The following is a 24,382-nucleotide window of genomic DNA, read 5'->3' as shown; positions in this document are numbered from 1 at the left end:
TGCTAATATCTATTATTAATATTTCATAAATATTTGTAATTGTTTTATATCTAAAAATCAGTGTATTGATATGAAAATTTAAAATTCTTAAGTTTTATACATGAAATTTGCGTCTCATAATTTTTACATGAAAAAATCCAAAACAATGGTGAAAAAATTGTGTAGTTTTTAGGAATTTTATTTCTTGTTAAAAATTATGTTTTTCATTATATATTAAGATGTGTCTTTTTATTATTTGTTTCAAGAATTGTGTATAAGTTAATATTTAAATTTTATACAAATATGTCTGTCTTTATTTTTTCATATTACACATAACTCATGATTTTGTAATACTAACTAAATTAAATTAGCTTACACATATCCCAGGAAACAGTATATTTTTATTTAAAACTATTTTAGTGTTTAAAAGAGATCTTTTATTTATTATAAAGTGATATAATTTAAAATTTTAGAGTAACTTACCTAAATTAATAAAAGATGTATAATTTTATTGGTATTGATGTATTTTTATTTTAGTTGTAATTTCAAACTATAAAATATACATTTCTAATATTATCTATAAATAAATATTTTCATACGTTTTGACATGAAAAATTTATTTGAAAATATAATTAATTTTTCTATAAAATATAAATTATAAAATGATTATTTATTTATAAAAAAATGAGTTCCACGCGATATAGCTGGTTCATTACCTAGTTAATGAATAACAATATTCCAATAGAAAACAAATAACTATAAAATCACATAATGGTGGATACGAAATATTTGTTTACAGTCGTGACTTGGTCGTTAGTAAAATCCACTAATATTTCATTTCTAGAATCATAAGATCAGCATAATATGCTTTCACTTTATTTTTCATTTAGTCATCTTCATAATTATCTTGATTAATCCAATAATCAACGAGAGTCACATTAAACGTCGCATATCTTCTGCAGCATGATCTCTTCCATATACTACCACATTGGTCACCTTTATAGAGACCACAAACATAAATAAGAGTATGTACTGTTCCATTTAATGTCTTTAAATAAAAAACTCATTTTGTTTTCACAATCCAACAAATAATAATGTGTACACTGAAAACAATGTATATAAAATATGTAAAATTCATTAAAAACTTAAATAATTGTCATATATAAACTAATATCAAACAAACAACATGATTAAGTGCTATCTTCAAAACCCATTCTTTCAAGATGCTTCATGAAAGTCTTTGGAGATAGGATTTTGTAAATATGTTCGCAACCATCAATTAAGTGTCTTTATGCTCAATAACAATTTTTTTTCTTTTTTTGGCACTTTGCTTCGATGATAAATATTTAAAGTCCATATGTTTACCTCCTTTAGATCTTTTATCATGGTTAGAAAAAGAATTGCAACTTGCTTGTTGCAAAAGTGTGAGAGGTGTGTCAACCAAACTCAAAACCTCAAACTTTTACATGAAATTCCACAACCATGTTCCTTGAATAGAAACCACATAGCATGCAACATACTCAGCTTCCATAGTAGATATATAAATCAAATTTGACTTCTAGCTTTTCCATCAGGAAGATATGCATCTCCGAGAGTATAGTGTCTAAATTAGTTGCATCCACCAAGATATGAGTCTGAAAGTTTAACCATCTGATGTGTTGATTTTTGATATGTCAACAGGTATTTTTTTGGTTTCTTTTTTATTTGCATGGCCGCTGACATTGAAAATCAGTATAAACAACGATGTGCTTCTAGTCTAATTACAATAGACTATGAGCAATACCGACAAAAAGATTAAGAGAACAAAAAGATTTGTTTTCATCTTATGAATCGGTCTCTTTGCGACTGATTTCTTCGTTAAATAAATTCCATCACTTAACTCGAAACCAGAATGATAGTAAGTTTAATCATGAAACAAAACATTTTTAGTTTTGATCAGTACTGGTTTTGATCTAACAAATGACAACAAACCAAGGTATAAAAAAAAAAAAAACTAAAAGCACACACAAATAATAAAACATACAGCTAACACTAGTAATAGGAAGACACCGGTTATAGCTCCGGTTTTTAATGGCGTCCCCGGTTCATGAGAAATTCTCTGGTTAAACCACAACCGAGCACCTCGTTCGGTATATTCATCTTAGCGATCTGGTCTACTCCCTCGGCGAAAACCACACCCATACCCATATGCAAATGCGGTTCAATGTGACAATGAAAAAACCAAACCCCAGGATTGTCCGTTACAAATCTCAACGCCGTCCATCCGTACGGATACAACGCCACCGTATTCCGTAACGGCGGGTTCTTGAGATTATACGTCTTCTCATCAACACCTAACCGGAACTTCCCTTCGCCGTAACCCAAGACCCAAAAGTCATGACCGTGGAGATGCCACGGATGGATCTCACTGCCTCTACCGTTCAAAACGTTAGCGTTCTGTAGAATCACGTCCACGACGCGGCCGAGCTGGAAGTTATAGATTCCGTTACCTTTCGTGGTGTTGGGATTCACCGGAGGTTTCATCACGTCGTAGTCCCTCACGATCTCCTTCCCCGGAGGTTTCTGGTAGCTCAAAGACTTCAGCCCGTACCTGATGGTTCCGATGTACGGCGTCGCCGGAACCGTTAGCGAGACGTTGTTGATGGCCCATTTCGTGTAGTTGTCCATGAGGTTCTGAGTGTTGAGGAGGAAGAGCTGCTCGTCTGATCTCTCCGGCGGCGGTGGATATCCTTTCGCTGCGAAGATTTTGTTGGAGAAGCTTTTGCTCCGGTCGTAGTCGTCCCATCTGGGAGTCGTCGGCGGGGGATAAGGGAGGTGGTGGAGTTCGGGAGCGTCGGGGTAGTGTAGCACGGTGAGGGCTTGAGTTGTGTTGGGTTTACGGCCGCGAACGCCGACGGAGATCCAGTACTTCCGGGAGGGAGATGGGTTGTGTGTTCGGAGAAGAACGGAGTAGGTCTCGCCGGAGTATATGTCAATGTCGTTGACGGTGAACGGAGCGACGTAGTTTCCGTCGGCTTCAACGACTTCTAGTTGGTGTCCCTACACATGCACAATCAACCTCACTCACAACTATGAATAAATTAAATATTCAAGTTCAAAAGAAATTTGCAAATTTCATAGGAAAAATAGTTTGTCAAAATTAAATTATTTCTATTCTGTATATAGTTTTTATTTTTAAAAAGTTTTTTAATTATAAAATACACTGAAATAAACTTCTCAACAAATATTCAAACATTCATATTGTTTATGAAAGTTAAATTCAAACCAAAATTAAGTTTATGGTTTAATATTTCAATTTGGCTATGATACTTCTTGATACAAACATGAATACACCTAAAAGATAGTCTAAGAAAATACTGAATTGAATCCAAAATTTTGAGTTAAAATGCATAAACTATATTTTTAGTTTTGTTAAATATTATTACTTATTTTAATAAATTGTTTATATCTTAGAGATAGCCCTGAATGGTTCAGTTTATAAAGAAAATGTTTTACAAAGTTTTACGTATTTCTAATTTTAAAAGGTTTAGCAAGAGCGAGCGTAACTTACTTCAACGGCTAAGTTGAGGGAAGCAAGAGCGGTGGTGCTAGCGATCCGAAGACGATAAACTTTCAAAGGCTCGACCCTCAGAATTGTAGGTGCGCATTCATCATTATCTTTAAACTTACATTCTTCCAAGCCTCCCTTATTAAAATACGCAGCCAGTGAACAGTTGAACTGTCCTCTCCCGTTGATCAACAGACTCTGAGGCTCCCCGATCCAACGCATAGGTCTCGAAGAAAGATAGAGTTCTTGCGCGTGACTGCTTTGGTGCCACCAATCACTTAGCAACAGGTTAAACTCTCCATCGTACTGTAATGTCTCTTTGGGCGATCTCACTATCATCATCCCGTACAGTCCCGCTGATCTCTGCATCCCGTAGTGTCCGTGGTAGAAATGTGTTCCCGCCTGTACCATATCAAAAACATTATCCAATATGCCTATTTGTAAAAGTTACTAAAAAGTTTTTACCAAACAAAAAAAGTTATTAAAAAGAAGAAAAGGTATTTTTTTCTTTTACCTTATCAACAATGAAATTGTAAGTGAAAGTCTCGCCAGGATTAATGGGACATTGCGTTACACCTGCTGCTCCATCTGCCCATGGAGTCCCATTCTATTCCATATATAATCACAATTCATTAGTCCCTTCTAGTTACTTTTATTATATTAACGTCATATATAAATCTTTTGATAAAATATAGTAACTAAACAACCTGACGTATGCCGTGCCAGTGGATGACAACACCTTCGGTGGAGAGTTTGTTGGTAACGTGGACGATGACTGTGTCTCCGGCAGTAGCATTAATCGTTGGCCCTGGAAACTCGCCGTTGATGGCAATAACGATGCCTTCTTTACAATCAGGCCACCAGAGCTTATACTCAACCTCCCAGTTTAATTCTACAACTCCGGCGGAGGCCGAGTGAACCGCCACCATAGCCGCCGTTACTAGCCACCACACAATTGCCGACATTGAATTGGTGGTGTGGCTGGATATAATTATATAAAATAGATTGTGTTGCTTTGTTATGAAAGAGGGCTCCTGGTTGTATATATAGAGAGGGAATCGTTGTTATTATTTAAATTTCAATAACTAAACGAAAAAATCCAAATCATTTTTCATTATACTTTTGTGTGGATGTTACTGATTGAGTTTGAAAGTTTTATATAATAACGAAAAAAAGAAAGACGACAAGATCAATGGACCATTAGTATCTTGGCAGATTGGTAATGGAAGACACTGGAGACATTGGTTACGCATGTTCACATCTATACTTGGAAGAAACGTGTGATCCAACAATGAAGATCTAACAGATTGGAATCATTACGAAATATAAAACTAAACTATTATTTACGTAGAGTTACGAGCGCACGTATATTGGCCATGTGGCCTTCTGCCATGAACAAACGAATGTAAATCCTATATTATATAATCTAGACTCTATATGTGATTATTAGTTATTTCAGTCCAGTTGATATTGGCTTGGTAGTTGCTTATTTGTATATACTTATTAAAAAGTTCTTTTTTTATTTATAAACATCTTTCAACAAAACAAAAGAGATTGACAAGTGTGTTTTCCACTGAGATAAGCTCCTTCAGTCGAGGTCAGTAAAAGGCAATGGAATCATGGAGTTCCATGTCCTCGTCCAACAAGGCAACGATCAGTAATTTTCATTTATATCCGCCAACTTTTAAAAATATCGTTCATCAGTGTCTCAGTGACAGTCGGTTTGTCTCCAAAACTAAATAGAACAATTTGCATTGTAATGTGATTTTGTTTCCAATAAGACAACATTTTGAACATTCTTATTACTAGAATTCATTGGCCACCAAAAGGCTAAACATGACCCGTGAGTAACCAAACCATTGGAAATATTTAGCACGTGTTTCTTTATAGAAGTTACAGACTCTTCAACTTGTTATTATGCAGAGTACCCCTAATATAGACTGTTTTGTTTTAATCACAAATGCAATGTGGTTTAAACATCGCAACTTGAAGAATGATGGAGTAGAAAATTACAGTGTTTTCTGAACAAGTCGCCAACAAATAATAGTAGTAGTAGTTTAATAATGCAAGTCAATAATAAATCTTCACAATTACCTCCACAAGACAAGACCAACACTTGAATGCAGTGTGGTGCAAAATGTTGTTTACAATGTATACATCTGAATCTCTTTCTAGCAACAAACATAGCTCAATTAATGTTTTTAGTGACAAAAGTTTTATATCCTATTCTTTTGAACAGTAATAAATAACATGCATCAATAGCCTACATTGAGATATGCAGTCCGAATATGTATTACTACGCAACATACTAGAATCTTAGCCTGTAAACTTCACGAATCTACAAAAAAATATGCTATAAGTCATTGGCCCCAAAAAAATTCTTAACACATGACTGGTGAGTACAATCTGCCATATCCCAATTATTGGAGATATTTGGCACGTGTTTCTTTATATAAGCCACAGACTCTTCGAGTGGTTGTAAACAGAAGCCCTAAAATAGGTCGTGTTTACTATTAATGCAATTTGATTATGCTTAGTCAACATCGCAAATTGAAGTATGATGTATACAATTATAGTTGTTTAATAAGTCGATAAAATCAATACTTCAACAACTGCAAATCAATGCTCCCTCCGTCCCACTTTAAGTGGTGTTTTAGGATTTTTATTTTGTCCCATTTTAAGTGATGTTCTCACTAATCTAGGTATAATTTAATATGATTTGAATTTTATGCCCAGTTATAAAATACTATACTTTTTTATTATTGGTTAAACTAGTTTTATTTAATGTATTTTTATGTTATCAATATATACTATATAAAAATATATGTTTTTTTAATCTACGTGTAATAACCTAAAACATCACATAAAGTGGAACATAGAGAGTAATAGATCTTCAAAATCACCTCAAGACACTGGACCAACTCCTGAATGCAGTGTGGTACACAAAAGGTTGTTTCCAAGGTTACAAATCTAAATTTGTTTTATCATAGTTCAATTCAATTTTCTGATAACAAAACTTTTACTTTTTTTTGGAACACAATAACAAAACTTTTACTTCCTAGTCTTTTTTGCTACTTGTAGATTTTATAATAATAATAATAATAATCCATGGATAACTAGTAAGATCAAGAGACTACATTGATGTACGAAAATGCAGCCTTATGCAATACGGATCATGTAATATTCATCTCAAACTTACAGCAGTTGCAAATAATTATTTCGAACATGAACACAAAACCAAGCCATCGTGACCATCGTGACCATACTACATTCAATTGTGTGGTCCATTTAAATTTTTGAGAAATAATTCATCCATGAGTTGCACTTCCAATTAAAGATTAGTTTGAACCAATTCATAGTCTCTGCATACCCAATATTAATAAAAAAAACATGAACACAACCTACTAACAATAAAAGTCTACAACGCACATTTTTTTTCATTTTGTTCTTATTTTTGAAATTGTCTCGACCTCACATGTGACTCGACTTAATAAAGGACTCTGTATTTTTGCAATTTATATGATTTGTCCACAAACTAGCATGGGCCTAGATGATGAATCGTAGTTGACTGGACATGGATGGTTACAAACCAAACATCAGTTGTGGTGGAACCCAACTGAATATATAATGATAAATAAAATAAAGCACACAAATCCATAGTTTTCGTATTAATATGACATATCATACACACAAATGTTAATGCAGACAAAGGTAAAGAACTTGCTACCAATACAACAAATGTTACATCTCAGTGTGTCACACAACGAACATACATATATATACTTGTTACATAATAGATGTGATATTTTGATAAAGTGGTGAAGTGTTCTTCTAAGGTCACCCCCTCATTTCTTTTTTTTTCAGGTCATTTGCCAGTTGTTTCAGTTGCAGTTGGTGTCGTAGCTAGCAAGACCGATTAGTTCCGGCCCCTCCAATCTCGAGTTGTTCTCAAAGCTGCAACAATCGTTCAGAGTTATTAGGCACAAATGCTAATATGCAACTTCTTGCAGGGGTAAACAGTATCAAGAAACTTGTTGGCCAAGTGAGAGACAAAAAAGGGACTTACTTCTGCAAAGGAATGTGTCCGAAAGGTCCTTCTGTTGGGATAGTTCCACACAAATCATTGTTCGATACATCACTGAGCCAATGATGACAAAGCAAGAGTATGAAGTCAAGTAGGTTGAATTGAAAACGGGTGTGCTTAAGAAAACAGTAGCAGATCGTTTAGCAAAACAAGGACAGAATAAAGAAAAGCTGAACTTACACAACTTTAAGGCTTGGGATTTTCGTGAGTTCTCTAGGGATTGGTCCAGTCAATTGGTTGTCGTTGAGCCGTCTGCAACATTAAACAGATTTTTTTACAGGCAGGGTATGAAGATAATCAGGTACTGAATCATATCAAATGATGAACAACTAGCAACTAGCAACTAGCATAAACCTTTTGAGAAAATTGCAGCACAATTTGTTTTCTGAATTAGTTTGCAATTTTCAAAGCTAATATGACTGACTATAGGTATAACTTTCTTACACATTTACTTACAGAAAGACCAGAGACTTCAATTTCCCCAAAGAAGAAGGGATTTTCCCAGTAAGATTGTTGTTGTACAGATCCAAGCTGATGAGGTTCTTCAGATTTTCTAGTTCAGAAGGTATAGTCCCTTTGATGTTGTTTTTGTACAGCTCCCTGTGTCAATCAATTATAACACAAGTAGAATGTTATTCAACATTGTCTATAAATACAGTTAGTGTAGTTCCCCGTGTCAATCAATTATAATTTTGTCCCAGCTGGTAGGTACTGGAAAAAAAAGTTTTTTAAAAAAACTCGAAAAGGTGCAAAGCCAAAAGAGTGGGTGACATACAAATACTGTAAATGCTCGAGCTTCCCAAGCTCAGGTGCAAGATGTCCTGAAAGGTTTGAATTACCCAAATCCCTGTCAAAAACAACAAAAAAAAATGTAGAATCAGAGATACGCTTTTAAGTAGCAAAATACCAATCTTTTATATCTAAGAAGGAAGAGATAATAAGATTACAAGAGTCATTAAGCATTATTTTCATTTACCTAATAAAACAGTTCTGAGAGATAATTAAATGTAATCAGTAACAAGGGATCTAAGATTCTTCTACAAGCGTAAGCAACTCACAAAGTAAGGAGTAAAACGCAATCTTAATCAGCAAAAAAAAAAAAGAATTGAGAAAATCACTAGGTACAAGCAAGATTAAACTGGTTAGTAGATCATGGAATAACTATTGGGGATTCTTTTCTAGACTTTTAAGGAATACAATGACTAGAGTGAGATGTAATGATCTTGAGATTTCCCCTTTTTCATATTGTAAAGTTGAACAAGAAAGTCTTTTTTTTTTTGTTATTATTCTTAAATAGTTTGATGAAGAAGTGTTTCCAAGGACAATCATGACAACATAAACTAGATCCTGATTTGACTTGACAACAGATAAAAGAGAAAACAAAACATCTGGTGAAGAAGATAATCAAAGCATACAGAATGTCCGAACTAAAAAGATTGTTTGCTCTTCTCAATTTCACAATCTCTAACAAGTAACAACAACATATCACTTATAGCAAAGCTCTATCTTACATAAGAGAAAAAAAAAAAACAGCTTCGACTTAAGGTGTATGTATGAATTAGACTCTCATGTTAGAGCTCAGACATAAGTCTGTCTGGACAAATCTAAAATTAGAAACTAACTCATAAATTATATCCTAAAAAAGAGAGACTTTGTATCAACAGAATCTCCATAGATTCTTCAGAACAGGAGCCAAGAGAGAGAGAGGATCTTACACACGAGTGACGCGGCTGTCTTGGTTACAGGTGACATGGAACCAGGTACAAGGGTTAACAAGAGTTGGATCCCAGCTCTGGAGCACATGGTCTGGATCCGATAAGCTCCTGCGAAGAGCGTAAAGGGCATCTCCTTCCGAGTTCGCATCCACCGGGTGGTGAATCAGAGCTAAAGTCAGGGCTAGAGAAGCCGCGAGGAGCTCCCACCGACAGTTTCGGAACGCCATCGTGAGCTAATTGGAAGAAGAAAACAAAGGGAATTGAGTAAAGTTAGTTTTCTCTCTTTTTTTACGATCAGAGATATTAGGGTTTCGCTCTCTCTCTCTTTCTCTTTGTTGAAGTTCAATTGATTGATTATGCGATTGGTGTTGGGAACGACGGAGAGAAGATAGACTTCTCTACTTCCTGTCTTTTTTGGTTCCTTTACTTTTAATATTCTTGTCTTTTTTTTTACTTTTATCTTTTTTTATTCAAACTGTTTATCTGGACACTGTAGTGTAGTGATTTGTGATAATAACCACCTCTAATAGTGCTTCATTTTCTATTTTTATTTCATTTTAAAGTAAGTTTTGTTCCAATAATGCTTCATCTTTTGAATTTGAACTTTCTAAACTATAAACTGGTTATTAACTTTTTTTTTGTTCTTACTTTTTGAAAAAAATAAACTATATTAGCTAATATAACCTAATTAATTTCTAATATTTATTTATTATATTAATTTAATTAATTTATGATATTAAATATTTAAAAACATATATTAAATGAAGATAACATTATATAATTAATATAAAATTGAAATACATGATTGATAAAGACGTTTATTTTGCACTTAAGAACAATTTAGTTTACTCGAGCTTTTTATTTGGACACTGTAATGTAGTGATTTGTGAATTTAAATCATACTAATGGAATACTGTTGGAAAAATAACAATCAGATAAGCGCACTGGAACAATTTTGCATTTGAAAAATGTGAAACAAAATGGAAGAAGAGTATATTTAAATACAATTGTACTTTAAGTGGAGCTGTATTCTCCATGATATATGAGAATATGTCGAGAATATGGACTACTTTGGTTTAAACTTTAATCTATTTTAAATATGATACAATTTTTAGATAATAAGTTTAGTTTTTAAAAAAGATTAAAGTGATTTTTGCTTTGGATTCGAGTTTAACAGTTGAGCGTTGATTTTTAGAAGAAGAAGACGAAGAAGGGAAGTCGTGTAACTCTTTTTTTTTGGTTTCAAAAGTCTTCTAGTAATTCGTTGAATTGGTCAAAGCAGTAAAACAGGTGTTGCGCTGGTAAAAAATTGGAAACTAGAGAGAGTTCACACGGAAACAAACACTGCTTTCTTTGTGTGCATACACTATTAATGTGTGATGATATTCGCTTTTTGCGTGTAGTTTGGTACAAACGCTCTATCAATTTATTCGATGGAATGTGAGTTTTGTGCACTGAGGAACAAAAAGGAGAAGAGCTGAGTGCAAACTTAAGAATTAGGATTTAATCAAAGTCAATGGTATTCGATTCTTAATATGGAATCTGATCCCATAAACACATGCACTTAAACACTTAAAATGTCGGAATAATCACCAACTCCACTTCTTCTTCCTATTAAATAAAGAAAAAAAGGTAGATGACTAAACAAATGGTAGAAATTGTCAATTCACAACTAATGTTATTATGTTAATAGGAATTTAACACTGCACGTGAAACAGAGTGCGTTACAACTAGTTATAGACATACAAGGTGAGAAGACATCAAGGCCGCTCTACAACAAACAGACAAAACACAGCAAAACAGAAGTGGCCTCTAGAGAGTAATGATTTTCCTGTGGAGCTGATGTGTTTCATGACCACCATGGTGGTCATGATCATGGAAGAGAAGGGTCAAGACACCTACCAGACACAGGACAGAACCAACCAGTAGTTTGTCGTATCTTTCCACCCAGTGAAACTTCAGCTGGCTTGCACCATAGAACGATAGAGCTACCAGCGACGTCATCACCAAAATGGTGCTGCCCAAAATAATAATATCAAATAATTCCTTGTTAAAACCATGCTTAATTTTCCCTAAGATGGTGGTCTAATATAGTATTAGCCTCTCTCACCTGATCAGCAGAACTATGATGGCGAGAACCATCATGGGCTTTGAGTTTCCCAACAGCGAGGAAAACAGGGAGGGTGGTTGCACAAGGAGATAACGCGGGAACAAGGACAAGCCCAGCAACAGCCATTTTCTCCATGGGTTGGTTATGAGAATGAGCGTGGCCTCCTTTACCAGCCAAAAACAGCAGGATATAGCTCCCGCCGAGAAACACAAGCAAAAGGGAAGCAAGCTTGTGAACAGTCTCTTCACCGGCGATGGTATTAGCCATCGTGATGGCTGTTATACCAAGAAGGGCAGTGGATATGACATGCAGGACTGCTCCAAACGCAGCTGAAAATAGATAAAATCAGAAAATAAATACATATACACATATTATTAGTCATATCTCAAATCATGACAATAATGCCTTAAGGATTATTAGGTTAACTCATGGAAATGCAGAACATGAAACGAGAAAATGGAAACATACTGACGAAGAGGGTTCGGGAAAGAGTCCATTTCTTAGCGCGTCCAACGATGGAGAAAGGTAACCAATGCGTGGGAATGAAGGAATGAAGGAGAGATACTGTCGCGATTCCCCCGATCGTCGATAGATCCTCCGCGCTGAAAGTATCCATTCTGAGTCTTCTTCTTCCGTGAAATTAAACAACAGCTTTAATTTGCAGGTCTAGGCTCGATCTGAGTCTCCGATAATATTGAATCAGAAGGGGTGAATCTTCTCGGGTTTCATGGGTGGGGTGGGATTAATTAGGGGTGGGCAAAAAAACCGAACCGAACCGATCGAACCGAACCAACCGAACCGAAACCGATTCGAACCGAACCAAAGTCTATTATCAAACAGTTAGGTTTAAGATTTTCCCAACCCGAACCAACCGAACCCGATCCGAACCGAACCACGTTGAACCGAACCAAATTAAACCGAACCCATAACCAATGTGCATATAGCAATATACAATATACTAAAATGCTAAGACTAAAGTTATTGTTAATTTTATTAAGGATTTTTTTTTAGTTTTCTATTTAGTTTAGTTAATTTTTATTTGATGTTTATAATTTGTTAAAGTTTTTGTTTCAGTTTTACATTATATTTAGTTTACATAGTTTATTTTGTAGAGGTATTATTAACGATGTTTTTTAATTTTCTATTTATTATAGTTAACTTTGATTTGATTGTGCTCTTATAAATGTTTTGTGTTTCTAAAAGTTTTTTCGGTTTTATATTGAATTTAGTCAACATAATTTAGTTTTTTATAATCGTCAACACGATGATTTTATGACCATGCGTTTGTGTTTTAGTACCAAACCGAATTCAAACCAAACTGAGTTCAAACCGAACCGAAACCGATCCAAACCGAACTAACTATGGTTTACTTTGGTTGGATAAATCATTGAACCGAATTAACCAAACCGAACCGAACCCGAACCGAACCGATAAAATAACCGAAGTGCCCACCCCTAGGATTAATGATCTGAGGAAGACAAAGCTCAGATAACCGAAATCATTCAACTCTAATAACCGGGTTGAATTACTTATCCAATCGAACCAACAAAATTACTCACTATAGTTGCGAACGGGTAAAAGTGCCTATTTTTTTCTCGAACTTTATAGTAGTATATATTCCATACTGAACTACATAAAATTTCAAAAATACTACATAAATTTTAAGCATTATATATTTTTCTTATCGAAATTTATAGTGAATTAAGCAAAAAATACAAAATATTACATGAACTCTAAAAATTATGCTTAGATATTGATCGTCAAATGTGTTATTTAAGCACTAATTTATCAAATAACGTTGTTGTGATAAATTTTGTAAAAATTTAAAATTTAAATAATATTACATAAACTCTCAAAATCATATTTATATATATATCTTCCAAAGATATTAACCATCCATTTTTATCAAATGACATCATTTTGAATAATAATAATTATTTTTTTGAAAAATTCGACGATCGGGGCAAAGTCATTAACTACTTCAAGAACTGCAAAGAGGCCAAAAGGGAAGCAGCTGTGTACTTACTAGACCACCCTCCTTCTTCATTCCGCTCCTCTTCTTTGGCTCTGGTTGGTTGTGGTGGTGCAATGCCCACTGCATACCAAGGTTACCTCGGGTTGCTTGGTTTCCTTTGTTGAGAAGGACAGCGTCGTTGGCAAATTCAATCTACTGGACAGTGAAAAAAACCTTGAAAGTTTAAAAGCTCTAATCGAACGTACGCTTCAGATGTTTATTCAACCAGGAAGCACTCCTGATGAGTAGAAGTGCCAGATAGTACCGTTCACATCTAGAGAGGCATGCAGGAAGCAAGGTAAGAAAAAGAATCTACTTTACCAGAGAGAGAGAGAGAGAGAGAGAGAGAGAGAGAGAAGAGAGAGAGAGAGAGAGAGAGGAGAGAGAGAGAGAGAGAGAGAGAGAGAGAGAGAGAGAGAGAGAGAGAGAGAGAGAGAGAGAGAGAGAGAGAGAGAGAAGAGAGAGAGAGAGAGAGAGAGAGAAGAGAGAGAGAGAGAGAGAGAGAAGAGAGAGAGAGAGAGAGAGAGAGAGAGAGAGAGAGAGAGAGAGAGAGAGAGAGAGAGAGAGAGAGAGAGAGAGAGAGAGAGAGAGAGAGAGAGAGAGAGAGAGAGAGAGAGAGGTCTCTTAATGTTTTGTTTTTCTTAGTGATAGCTATTCTTGATTCGGCTACAATTACACTTTTTGTGACAGTCCATGGCTGAATTTACCAAAACTAACAACAAAACAACTGCACATAAAGCAAAATCAACATTTCTCAAAGAATAAATTCAGTAACAAAACTCTCTTTATCACCGAACGCAAAACGAATCCTAACAAGAAAAGAAACAAGCATTGACAAGTAAATTAAAACTTACGGGCTGGTGACCCGATTCTTTGACCAAACAAGACAACCAGAGTTTTGACTCGTCCCGTCTTTGCCAGCAAAGAGAAGAGAAACTCCATAGGCACAAAACCCTTAATTTCCGTATTCACGCTTTTAAAATCAAACAAATTTAAGAAAATAAATAACAAAAAAAAAATCAATCGATTCACTTGCCAAACCGAAATAAACCACAATTAACGTCTATTGGTGGTGTAACAAGCAGAGACCCAATCTGATTATTATTATTTTCAGCTTTGTCTGCCAATTGGTGGCCATCGTTTAATCGTGGAATCGTTAAATTATCAATTAACCTATAGAAAAAGTAATTAAGTCACCAAAAAAATAAAATTTACGGAATGGTGAAATACATATTAAATTGATTAAACTTATTTATATGATATTTAATTTGTTATAATTAAAAAACATCAACTAGACTTTCATGTTACTAAATCATATGCTAATACCATTTTAAAATTTTAAATAAATTGCAATATTTTTTATAATAAATAGTTATGTTAAAAATAAAGTTATATTATAATTTTTTTAATAATATTATCAAATGTTAATCTGTTATTAAATCATATTAAAAAATAAACTAAATATTTATATAAGAACTAAAGTAATATTAATAAATTTTAGTTATTTTCATATTATGTAATAATTATTTTATTACTGATATTTTTTTTTATAAAAGATGAATACCTTTTAAAATATCTAAATCAATTAAATATTTATTTTATTATTCTGCGAGTTTTAAATTTTTTCACAGTTTAATTGAGAAAAAAAAAACTATTTTTTCAGACGTTCCGGGAATAAGCCATGGTTACCCATATGATATGAGCCATAGTTAGCTAGCGTTCGTAGTCAGTCAATACTAGCGAAGCGGAGGAAATCTGAGAAAGAAGGAAGGAAGGAAGGATGAAGAAGATATCGGTGGTTCTCATGGGCTGTGGAGGCGTTGGCCGACAACTTCTTCAGCACATTGTCTCTTTCCGATCCCTACACGCCAAAATGGTCCCATATTCATCATATCTCTTTGTTTTTCTCGATTGATTTCGAATGAATCCAAAAAAGCTGATGTTAGATGTTAATCCTCTCTATGTTTTTCTGAATCGTCTTCGTCTTCTGTTGGACAGGGAGTTCATATACGGGTGATTGGAGTCAGTGACAGTAAATCCTTACTTGTTCCAGTGGATGTGGTCAAAGAGGAACTTGATGATGATCTCTTGTCAGTTGTTTGCCGTCTCAAATCTGCTGGTTCTCCGTTATCCACGCTTGGTGCTTTAGGTCAGAGACTAACTCTTTCTCCAATCATCCAGTTTCATCCTGATTTATGGGAATGATATTATTATAATCTGTTTTCAATCACAGGAAAAGGTGAATATCGTGTGCTCAATGGTTCTGAGTCAACAAGGGAGACGGAAGAAATTGCACAACTTCTGGGTAAATCGACAGGTCAGCTTTAGTGTTTAGGCCTAAATATAATGCATGTAGCTTCAAGACATGTCTCTCTGAGTTCTTATAAGATTTAAAAGTCTTTTTTTTTCCTATAGGCTTAGTTGTTGTGGATTGCTCAGCCAGCAGTGAAACGGTTGAGATATTGATGAAGGCAGTTGACTTGGGTTGCTGTGCTGTCCTAGCAAATAAGAAGCCTCTTACTTCCACACTGGTAACCTCGTATTACATATGTGGACATCAAAAAATGTTCAGCTGAGTTATTTATTTGCCCTTTTGGTTTTGTTGTGGTGAATCATTAGCACGAATAAATTCATCTGGAGACAGCATATAGTCTTGAACATTTGTCCGGTTTTTAAAGCGGAAAAATGATGCTTTGTTCAATCGAATTCTCCTAACTTTACAACATAATAGTCACGAGTTACATATGTTTATCATCTTGTCTTCTACGCAGGAACATTATGACAAATTGGTTTTGGATCCTCGACGTATCCGCCATGAATCCACTGTAGGTGAAACACGGCCCTTTTATATAGAGAGTGACACTATTAGATTCTTATTTTTCTAGTCTTTGATAATGAAACTAGCTGTACAAATGTACTCTTCGTCAAATATCCAGTTTTACTTTTCTACATAATCATGAGTGGTTGGCTGTGTGGTGAAAAACCTTAAAGTTCTTGCTCTGTTTTTTCTTATACAGGTTGGTGCTGGGCTTCCTGTCATTGCATCCATGAACCGCATAATTTCATCCGGAGATCCTGTTCATAGCATTGTCGGTAGTTTGAGCGGTAATCACACTTCCAGATGCAGTTCATTTTGCTAGCATAGTATTATTATAGATGTTTGTCATTGTTTTTATCCCAATTTATGCAATGTACTATTTGTATCCTGCTTCATTTATAAACAGGTACCTTGGGATATGTAATGAGTGAGCTTGAAGATGGAAGGCCTCTAAGCCAAGTTGTTCGAGCTGCTAAGACGCTGGGGTATACTGAACCAGGTTTGTTCCAGTTTCGTTTAGTCATCATGGCTCGTAAAGTATCTTGTTTTGTTTTGAGCGATTGTTAACTGCTTTCTTTTTAGTAGCACTATAAGTATATATCAATTTATCTCCCTTTCTGTACTCCATAATCTGTTTTATAGATTGACAATATGCTCCAACTTGCTTTCTTCTTATAATTGATTTGGTCTTGGGAAAAATAAAAAATTTACTCGTAATTAGATGAAAAGGAAAATCACGTTTGAATACTCAAAACATCTTGTTTGGTTGACATGTTCACAGATCCACGTGATGACCTTAGTGGCATGGATGTTGCTAGAAAGGTATGTATAGCATTTCTTCTCAAATTCTTTAATACAAACTTTTATGTATCTCAACTATGTTGTTGTTTTCTGTCAAGATAGGGTTTGATTCTTGCTCGACTTCTTGGGAAGAGGATAATTATGGATAGCATTAAGGTACTAACCGTATTCAAAACATTTCATTTGTCAAAATCTTGTGAATTATATGTTGTGATTTATGTTTGGTGAACCAACTCTCTTCGAGTCAAATTTCAGTTGAAAACTGTGGCTGGTGAATTCTAGTTCACCTTTTGTTATTAACTGTGAAGTTCGAACTGAGCTTTAGAGATGCTGGTCTCAGCCTTATCTGGAACATTTGTTGTGCTTTCTCGATTCCGAAAAGAATTGCTCTTAACAGAACTTCTTTTTATCATTTTTCTTCTGACATGATTGTAGATAGAGAGCTTGTACCCTGAAGAGATGAGACCTGGAGTCATGACTGTGGATGATTTCCTCCAAAATGGAATAGCAAAACTTGATCAGAGCATTGAGGAGAGAGTTAAAAGAGCTTCATCAAACGGGTGTGTGCTTCGTTATGTTTGTGTGATTGAGGGCTCAAGGTAAATTAACAAGTCTCTTCCTGAACTCACCCATAGAATGCTAGCGTACAATGTCGTAGTTTTTGTCTGACTGAATTTCACGGTCTCTCTACAGCGTTCAAGTAGGCATTAGAGAAGTTCCAAAAGATTCGCCATTGGGACGACTAAGAGGCAGTGACAATATAGTAAGTTTGTCATAACGCTCTTTTCAAATATCTTTTTAAAAACTGCCTCACATATACTATAGTTTAAACAGCCCTTCCTTACACACAATGGCCTCTTAAGCTCACATTATTGCACGCAAACACAAGACTTCCTTCTGTATACTGTCTCGTGAGGATAAGTGATAAAATTGATTAGAAAACCTGCAGGTAGAGATACGTAGTCGTTGCTACAAGGAGCAGCCTTTGGTGATTCAAGGTGCCGGAGCCGGGAACGACACAACTGCAGCCGGTTGTCTTGCAGACATCATCGACATGCAGGATCTTTTTCCTTGAGAGAGCATGTGATCTGGTCATCATATCACAGTAATAATAAAACCTTATTTTCAAGGATTGTTTTTATTCATCATAAAGAATAGTATTTGCCCTTTGCCTCTCCCTTACATTGCAATAAAAAAGCTTCTCTTTTGTGGTGAATTGAGTTGACAAACTCGAAAAATAGTTTTAACATAAAAACAAACCGTTAACTGAAAAACAGAACAGCAAACTGAAGTGTTCAGACGGATAGAATGTTGTCCTGTGATATCTCAGTGTGATCAATCTGGTTCTTAGGATCAAGAGCCATCTCCCTGAGCCGTAGAAGACTCCCCGTAGCCAGAATCGCCTTAGGGTTAATATCATGCAAAGACCTTAGATACAAACTCTGACAAGCCTTACTCCCCGCCTCCGCCACTTCCCTATCTCCCCCCATCAAGCAATGCCCTAATATCCTCAGAATCGGCTGCACAAGCTCCCACGGCAGCGGAATCCGTCCGCTGTCTCTCTCAGACCTTCCTCCTCCCACGGCCACAACACTACTCTCTTCCTCAGGGATCATCAAACCTCGTGAGCCCTGCTCCTCCGTCTCCCCGTTCCTCTGCCCAGCCCATTTCTCGCACGCCTCGCACAAGTTAAGCTTGGACTCACGTGGCATCCACGTGATCTTACTATAGTAAAGCTCCAATGCCACGCCGACGATCCTCGCCCTTCGCGTGGATCTCACGGTACCGTGCGGATCAAGCGTCGAGGAGATAACTGCTATGTTGAGACACGTGGAGTTGTTTTTAACCGGACCTCCTTTCGACTCGTGGTAAATGCTGGGGTGAGAGAGATCGGGGATGTTGACGGTTACCGCCTGGCCGGCGCGCGAGGTGGTCTCGTGCGCGTAGAGAGCGAGTAAGACAGCTTCGAATCCGGCTTGTGGCTGACGGAGAGGGACGCGGGAGAGGTAGAGTCCGGCGATCAAGGGGACGAAGCGGAGGACGAGGAGCTGGAGGGGAGGCTCCGCGGACTGGAAGGTGTCGTAGAGCCAGCGGCAGAGGTTGTTGTCTCCGGCGCCTGAGTCTGGGAGGTGGAGGAGAGAGGAGATCGCGGCGGAGACGGCGTCGTCTTCGAGGAGGAGGGAGATGGTGGGAGGGATGGTCGCGGTTGTGACGATCGAGGATAGGGATTGGAGAGCTGTTTGACATTTCGCGTTGGTAGATTCGGTGGTGGTTTCTGAGACGCCGGTGGTCGCCGGAGGAGGAGGTGGAGAGTCGTGGCTTGGGGAAGAATCAGACATTTTTTTTGAGCTTTGAGGTTTGATCGCTTCTGATGAGGGAGGACGAGGTCATAATATGAAAGAAGTTTGAAAAAATAACGCAGCGAAAATAGGATGAGATCTGCACCGTTCGATTTTTTTGTTTTAATCTGACGGTTATAACACCACCGTAAAAGGACCATTTTAAACATTTTTAAATAAAAATGATTTTCTGAGTCCTTTGCTTAGCGGTTGGTTCTCCTTCTCCAATCTTCTTCATCTCATCAAATTCGATCTGAGAAATTAGGGCAAACGTTGATTTGGGCGAAAATCTCTTCTCTTGTTACGAGGAGGTACGGAGATTCTGATTCTCGCTTTCTCATTGTTCGTTACTTTCCGTTTAAGCTATAACATTTACAAATCTCTTTCTAGGGTTTGAATTCTAATCGGATTTGGGATAATTCATTTTGATACTGAAAATTGAGTTTTTTTTCGTTATTGTTCGGCTGAATTGAATCGTTTTCTCGTTTTTTTTTAATTTTCATGAAGCTTAGCTGGATTCGTCTCTGGAGCTGTAGATTTTGAGATCCGGTTTGGGTCGTTCCTGAGACGCTGGGTTGGATTTTTCATGGAATTTGACTGCCAAGAGAGAGCTGAAGTTGCGATTTTTAGCGAAGGTTTGTCAAATCAAGGAGCGGAGTTGAGAATAGGAGATGGGTCTGTGGAGATTCCATGTGTGAAGCTTTGTTATCAGCAAAAGAAGACAACTTTGGTGGTTCCCAGTGGGTCAAAACAGTTGCTCGCTGCTGACAAGGATTCGTGTGCTACTACTAGTAGTCATCGATACTCCATTATCGATTTGCCTCAGGCATTGATATCCGAGATTCTTAATTGCCTTGACCCAAAAGAGTTAGGTCTGGTGTCGTGTGTTTCGACTTGTCTGCATAGGTTAGCTTCAGAGCATCATGCGTGGAAAGGATTCTACTGCGAGAGGTGGGGACTTCCCATCGTCTTTGGAGGTAAAGCTTCTGAAGAGAGGTCATGGAAAGAGCTGTTTATCGAGAGGGAGTTTAGGAGCAAGACGTTTTTAGGACGTTATAGTCTTGACACCCTTTATGGTCACACTGAAGCAGTTCGTACCGTTTTTCTCTTAGCTTCCGCCAAGCTCATTTTCACTTCTGGGTATGACTGCGTTGTTCGGATGTGGGGGATGGAGGAAGGCTTGTCTATTGCTGCATCTAGACCGCTTGGTTGCACTATCAGGGCAGTTGCGGCTGATACGAAGCTGTTGGTAGCTGGCGGTACTGATGGTTTTATACATTGCTGGAGAGCAGTGGATGGTCTGAGAAACCTGTTTGACCTCACGGGTTTTCAGAAAGAGAAGACTGAGTTTCGCCTTTGGGAGCACGAGGGTCCTATTACATCTCTTGTCCTGGACATGACGAATATCTATAGCGGTTCGTGGGACATGTCTGTTCGTATATGGGATAGGTCTTCGTTCAAGTGCATCAAAACGTTGAGGCATAGTGATTGGGTTTGGGGACTTGCGCCTCATGATGCCAGCGTCGCTTGTGCTGCTGGTTCGGATGTGTACATTTGGGACATTAGCAGTGAGACTCCGCAGGCGATCATCCATGATGCTCATGAGGGTAACACTTACTCTCTGGCGAGAAGCCACAGTGGGGATTTCCTGTTTACCGGTGGAGAAGATGGAGGGATCAAAATGTTTGAGATCAGAAAACACGGTAGTGAAACAAGCGTACTACTCATATCTCAATGGATGCCTCACACTGGTCCTGTCTACTCTCTTTCTTTCGAGTTTCCCTGGCTTGTATCAGCATCTGGTGACGGTAAACTCGCACTTATAGACGTTAGGAAGTTGTTGAAGACTAACCGTCGTGGCTTACCCAAAAGGGTTTCTTCGAGAATTGTGGAACCGCCACAAAGAATGCTGCACGGGTTCGGTTCAAACTTGTTCTCTGTGGACGTTGGTTGTGACCGTATAGTGTGTGGAGGTGAAGAAGGCGTAGTCAGGATATGGAACTTCACACAAGCGTTGGAGATAGAGAAAAGAGCTCGAGCTCTGAAAGGAATGAGGCTTGAGAACAGGATGAGGCGAAGGAGGACGCAAATGGAGATGAATGCAAAGAGTGGAAGGCCTGACCAATGCTCCATTGCTGCTCATAAGAACCCTGTCACTGGCGATAGGAATCGAGCGTGGCATACAAAACGAAGAGCGAGCGGGAAGGCGAAGGCCTAAGCATTATGTGATTCGTTTTCCCTCCAACACCCACTCGGTTAAGCAAATTAAAAGAACTTGGCACATTTAGGTTTTGAGCTAAGCAGACTTGTGTCTTATGATTGAATGCAAACTGAAAATATTCGGTTTTAGATCGTGTTTTTTTCTTTCAATTTCTATGTTTCGGAGAACGTTAATTTAAGAAGTTCGTTCAGGAAAATATTTCAAAAAATAAAGTTGCAAGTAAAATATCATCAAAATTCACTGATTTTCAAAATCTTATGCAAACAAGTATTTGATCCAGATTTATTTTTTCCTAGTAAATCAGTGGTAGTTGAAAAATGAGGAATTCATGAGTTAACTTGTACAAATTACAAATGCTTGTTCTCAGATTTTTGTTTTGTAGCTGTAAATTTTCCTCTATTTATTCTTTTTTCTATTTCTTAGTAAGTGTCATTTTAGTTTTAACTAACCTATAAATATTTATTTAAATTGTTTTCATTTAAATAATTATATATTTAATGAAGTATATTAGTGTATTTTATTACTTTGTTAATCTGCTTGAAAAGTGTTTAAATGACATTATTATGAAATGGAAGGAATAAATAATTTTCCTATTTTTCAGCAGAAGAAATAAGCCTTTGTTTATACTCTTAATAAGGCATAAGAAACGGTCACACTCTTACATAAAATTCATGTGTGTGGTGAAGTTTGACGTTTGGTTTGAATTTACTTAGTACTTATTCACACGGTGTAGCTTTTGAATGATGACGATGAATTCATTGTTTTTTTTGTTGGTCCACTATACAAAATTATCATCGTTATTGATGATCAAATAGATTTTGATATGTGCTTTAGCATAGGATCACTTTCCTTTTAAAACTTCTATTTTAAAGATACAAATATTTGTAAAATATTTTTTTCTAAGGATTTATGTTTCTAAGAGCATTTCCAATGTAATACTCTATTTTTTCCTCCAAATTGGAGTAAAAATGAAAATGAAGTAAAAATACTCAAATCCTACTCCATTTCTCACTTTATAATGGAGTGATGAACAAACAAAAATTAGATTACTCAATTTATGGAGTAAACACTATTATAGAGTGAGATATGGAGTTGGGTTGGAGCAATTCTTACTCCATTTTCACTTTTACTTCATTTAAAAAAAAAAATGGAGTGGGGTTGGAGATGCCCTAAAACATTTATAATGGAGCTAATTTTATATGTTTATAAAATAGTATTTCTACTTATTATCCAGTTTATTTTTCTATAGATTAAAATATAAATATGTTTATTGATAATGGTATTTTATATAGAATATATGCAAAATTTTTAAAAATTTGAAATTTATATGCATAAATGTAAAATATCATTTATTAGGAAGGAGAGAAAATATATATTAAAAATATTATTAAATCGAATGATATTTTATTTAAATATTTTTGCCCCCAGTAAAAGTATTTCTATATCTACCACCGGTCGGTTTGACAAAAGACAAAAAAAAAGATCTACCACCGGTCATAATATACTAAACTAGATTTTGACCCGCGCTTCGAAAGCGCGGATATTATTTTTTACTTTTATGAAATATATTATTTGTTTGTAATTATTGAACATATTTATTTTAGTAAAATTTTCTTTATAATAAATTTGACACACATAGTGTCTCTGGTAAACTATGTGTTTCTCTGACTTTGTTTTATTCCCTCTCCAATCAACATATCGAAGCGCGGATATTATTTTTTACTTTTATGAAATATATTATTTGTTTGTAATTATTGAATGTATTTATCTTAGTAAAAATTTCTTTATAATAAATTTGACATATAGAGTGTCTCTGGTAAACTATGTATTTATCTGGCTTTATTCTATTCCTTCTCCAATCAACATATTTATTTGGCTTGTTGTTAAAATAAATGATTTTAGAACGCAACTGTTTACTTTGATATTTTGTTTAAACAATGTGACATATTTCTGTATTAATTGTGTTCAATTAAATATTTACATTGTAATTTAAATTTGTATACAAATCAACATATTTGTGTAGTTTGTTATTAAAAAAATGATTTGAATCCAAATGTAAGTACTCTTATAGTGATTTTTTCAATTCATATAATTTTTTAAAATATATTTATTTCAACTGAACCAATTAATATTTTGTTAAATTGGCCCGTGAAATATATTTTTATACATCGATATTCAAAAGATCTGGTAATTAACGATACTCAAAAGATCTGGACTGAATCAGGTTATATGGTTATTTTTGTTACAAATATCCGAACCCGTTTTAGATACATTGGTTATTTAGATATTTTTAGGTTCCTATACATCAGAACCGAATTCATCCAGATCTAGAATGATCCAACTCAAAATCCACACATAAGTTTATAATATTCAAGCGGGACTTGGTTACCAAAAAAAAAAAGGATACCCGAAAAGAACAACATGTACCTAAATAGACAGATAATGTTCATGTCTAAATGATTATATAAATTAATAAAAAACTGTTTTATGTGTTTTGCTAAATTAAGTGAAATAGAAAGAGTTTTTTTTTATCAAGTAAAATAATTATATGGAGTGGAAAATTAAGTGACAATAAATGTAGGACATTTTAAGTATTTTGATTTAAGTTATTATTTTATTCACAAAACATATTTTTGAACTATGTTTTTGGGTACGTAATTTTCCACCGATTGTAACTAAAACAAAAATATTTTAGTAAAATAAAATAAACCAAATGTTTAATCATATGTAAAACCTAATTATTTAGCATTTTTG

The 24,382-nt window shown here is 35.7% G+C and overlaps 6 protein-coding genes across 7 annotated transcripts; 2 read left to right on the top strand and 4 right to left on the bottom strand.

Moving 5' to 3' along the window:
- Positions 1 to 1,830: 1,830 nt before the first annotated feature.
- LOC108815814 (L-ascorbate oxidase) lies at positions 1,831 to 4,558 on the bottom strand. The gene is made up of 4 exons (XM_056990268.1): positions 4,234 to 4,558; positions 4,041 to 4,133; positions 3,530 to 3,928; positions 1,831 to 3,018 (listed from the first exon to the last, which is right to left on the bottom strand). Exons 1-4 carry the CDS (start codon positions 4,489 to 4,491, stop codon positions 2,047 to 2,049), a joined length of 1,722 nt encoding a protein of 573 aa, XP_056846248.1. The 5' UTR covers positions 4,492 to 4,558; the 3' UTR covers positions 1,831 to 2,046.
- Positions 4,559 to 7,166: 2,608 nt separating this feature from the next.
- On the bottom strand, positions 7,167 to 9,727 carry LOC108818041 (leucine-rich repeat protein 1). The gene is made up of 6 exons (XM_018590890.2): positions 9,326 to 9,727; positions 8,386 to 8,457; positions 8,067 to 8,210; positions 7,791 to 7,862; positions 7,593 to 7,664; positions 7,167 to 7,480 (listed from the first exon to the last, which is right to left on the bottom strand). The coding sequence occupies exons 1-6, from the start codon at positions 9,550 to 9,552 to the stop codon at positions 7,408 to 7,410; spliced, it is 660 nt and encodes a 219-aa protein (XP_018446392.1). The 5' UTR covers positions 9,553 to 9,727; the 3' UTR covers positions 7,167 to 7,407.
- Positions 9,728 to 10,990: 1,263 nt separating this feature from the next.
- LOC108816226 (uncharacterized) lies at positions 10,991 to 12,176 on the bottom strand. Its single transcript, XM_056990542.1, is given in 4 exon segments — positions 10,991 to 11,342; positions 11,436 to 11,485; positions 11,487 to 11,764; positions 11,904 to 12,176. Coding segments are annotated over 4 exon segments (681 nt in total). The 5' UTR covers positions 12,052 to 12,176; the 3' UTR covers positions 10,991 to 11,137.
- A 2,959-nt stretch (positions 12,177 to 15,135) lies between these two features.
- Positions 15,136 to 18,284, top strand: LOC108814407 (uncharacterized). The gene is made up of 12 exons (XM_018586970.2): positions 15,136 to 15,325; positions 15,448 to 15,598; positions 15,683 to 15,766; positions 15,865 to 15,980; positions 16,221 to 16,274; positions 16,467 to 16,554; positions 16,674 to 16,766; positions 17,049 to 17,089; positions 17,171 to 17,224; positions 17,504 to 17,667; positions 17,762 to 17,831; positions 18,018 to 18,284. The coding sequence occupies exons 1-12, from the start codon at positions 15,230 to 15,232 to the stop codon at positions 18,141 to 18,143; spliced, it is 1,137 nt and encodes a 378-aa protein (XP_018442472.2). The 5' UTR covers positions 15,136 to 15,229; the 3' UTR covers positions 18,144 to 18,284.
- Positions 18,285 to 18,338: 54 nt separating this feature from the next.
- LOC108814408 (uncharacterized) lies at positions 18,339 to 19,450 on the bottom strand. The gene has a single exon (XM_018586971.2). The coding sequence runs from the start codon at positions 19,405 to 19,407 to the stop codon at positions 18,364 to 18,366; it is 1,044 nt and encodes a 347-aa protein (XP_018442473.1). The 5' UTR covers positions 19,408 to 19,450; the 3' UTR covers positions 18,339 to 18,363.
- A 128-nt stretch (positions 19,451 to 19,578) lies between these two features.
- LOC108814605 (F-box/WD-40 repeat-containing protein At5g21040) lies at positions 19,579 to 21,840 on the top strand. 2 transcript variants are annotated; one of them, XM_018587210.2, is made up of 2 exons: positions 19,579 to 19,718; positions 19,920 to 21,840. In XM_018587210.2, the coding sequence occupies exon 2, from the start codon at positions 19,994 to 19,996 to the stop codon at positions 21,623 to 21,625; it is 1,632 nt and encodes a 543-aa protein (XP_018442712.2). In that variant the 5' UTR covers positions 19,579 to 19,718; positions 19,920 to 19,993; the 3' UTR covers positions 21,626 to 21,840. The 2 variants fall into 2 exon arrangements, with proteins under 2 accessions (XP_018442712.2, XP_018442710.2); XM_018587208.2 differs by having other exon boundaries at positions 19,581 to 19,718; positions 19,915 to 21,840.
- Positions 21,841 to 24,382: the final 2,542 nt, after the last annotated feature.

This window comes from Raphanus sativus, chromosome 7 (assembly GCF_000801105.2).
Source record: "Raphanus sativus cultivar WK10039 chromosome 7, ASM80110v3, whole genome shotgun sequence".
Lineage (NCBI taxonomy): Eukaryota > Viridiplantae > Streptophyta > Magnoliopsida > Brassicales > Brassicaceae > Raphanus > Raphanus sativus.
The sequence above is the reverse complement of the archived record's forward strand: the minus strand, read 5'-3'. Positions and strand labels throughout refer to the sequence as shown.

Excerpts from the sequence above, each read along its gene's own strand:
- LOC108814407 (XM_018586970.2), top strand. The coding sequence starts at position 15,230 with ATGAAGAAGATATCGGTGGTTCTCATGGGCTGTGGAGGCGTTGGCCGA. Across the intron at positions 15,981-16,220 it reads AGCCTCTTACTTCCACACTG|GAACATTATGACAAATTGGT; the intron begins GTAACCTCGTAT and ends TCTTCTACGCAG. Across the intron at positions 17,668-17,761 it reads TGTGTGATTGAGGGCTCAAG|CGTTCAAGTAGGCATTAGAG; the intron begins GTAAATTAACAA and ends GTCTCTCTACAG.
- LOC108814605 (XM_018587210.2), top strand. The coding sequence starts at position 19,994 with ATGGAATTTGACTGCCAAGAGAGAGCTGAAGTTGCGATTTTTAGCGAA.
- LOC108818041 (XM_018590890.2), bottom strand. The coding sequence starts at position 9,552 with ATGGCGTTCCGAAACTGTCGGTGGGAGCTCCTCGCGGCTTCTCTAGCC. Across the intron at positions 8,458-9,325 it reads GACAGCCGCGTCACTCGTGT|GGATTTGGGTAATTCAAACC; the intron begins GTAAGATCCTCT and ends TGTTTTTGACAG. Across the intron at positions 8,211-8,385 it reads CTCGAGCATTTACAGTATTT|GGAGCTGTACAAAAACAACA; the intron begins GTATGTCACCCA and ends TGATTGACACAG.
- LOC108815814 (XM_056990268.1), bottom strand. The coding sequence starts at position 4,491 with ATGTCGGCAATTGTGTGGTGGCTAGTAACGGCGGCTATGGTGGCGGTT. Across the intron at positions 4,134-4,233 it reads ACTGGCACGGCATACGTCAG|AATGGGACTCCATGGGCAGA; the intron begins GTTGTTTAGTTA and ends TATATGGAATAG. Across the intron at positions 3,019-3,529 it reads CCCTCAACTTAGCCGTTGAA|GGACACCAACTAGAAGTCGT; the intron begins GTAAGTTACGCT and ends GTGCATGTGTAG.
- LOC108814408 (XM_018586971.2), bottom strand. The coding sequence starts at position 19,407 with ATGTCTGATTCTTCCCCAAGCCACGACTCTCCACCTCCTCCTCCGGCG.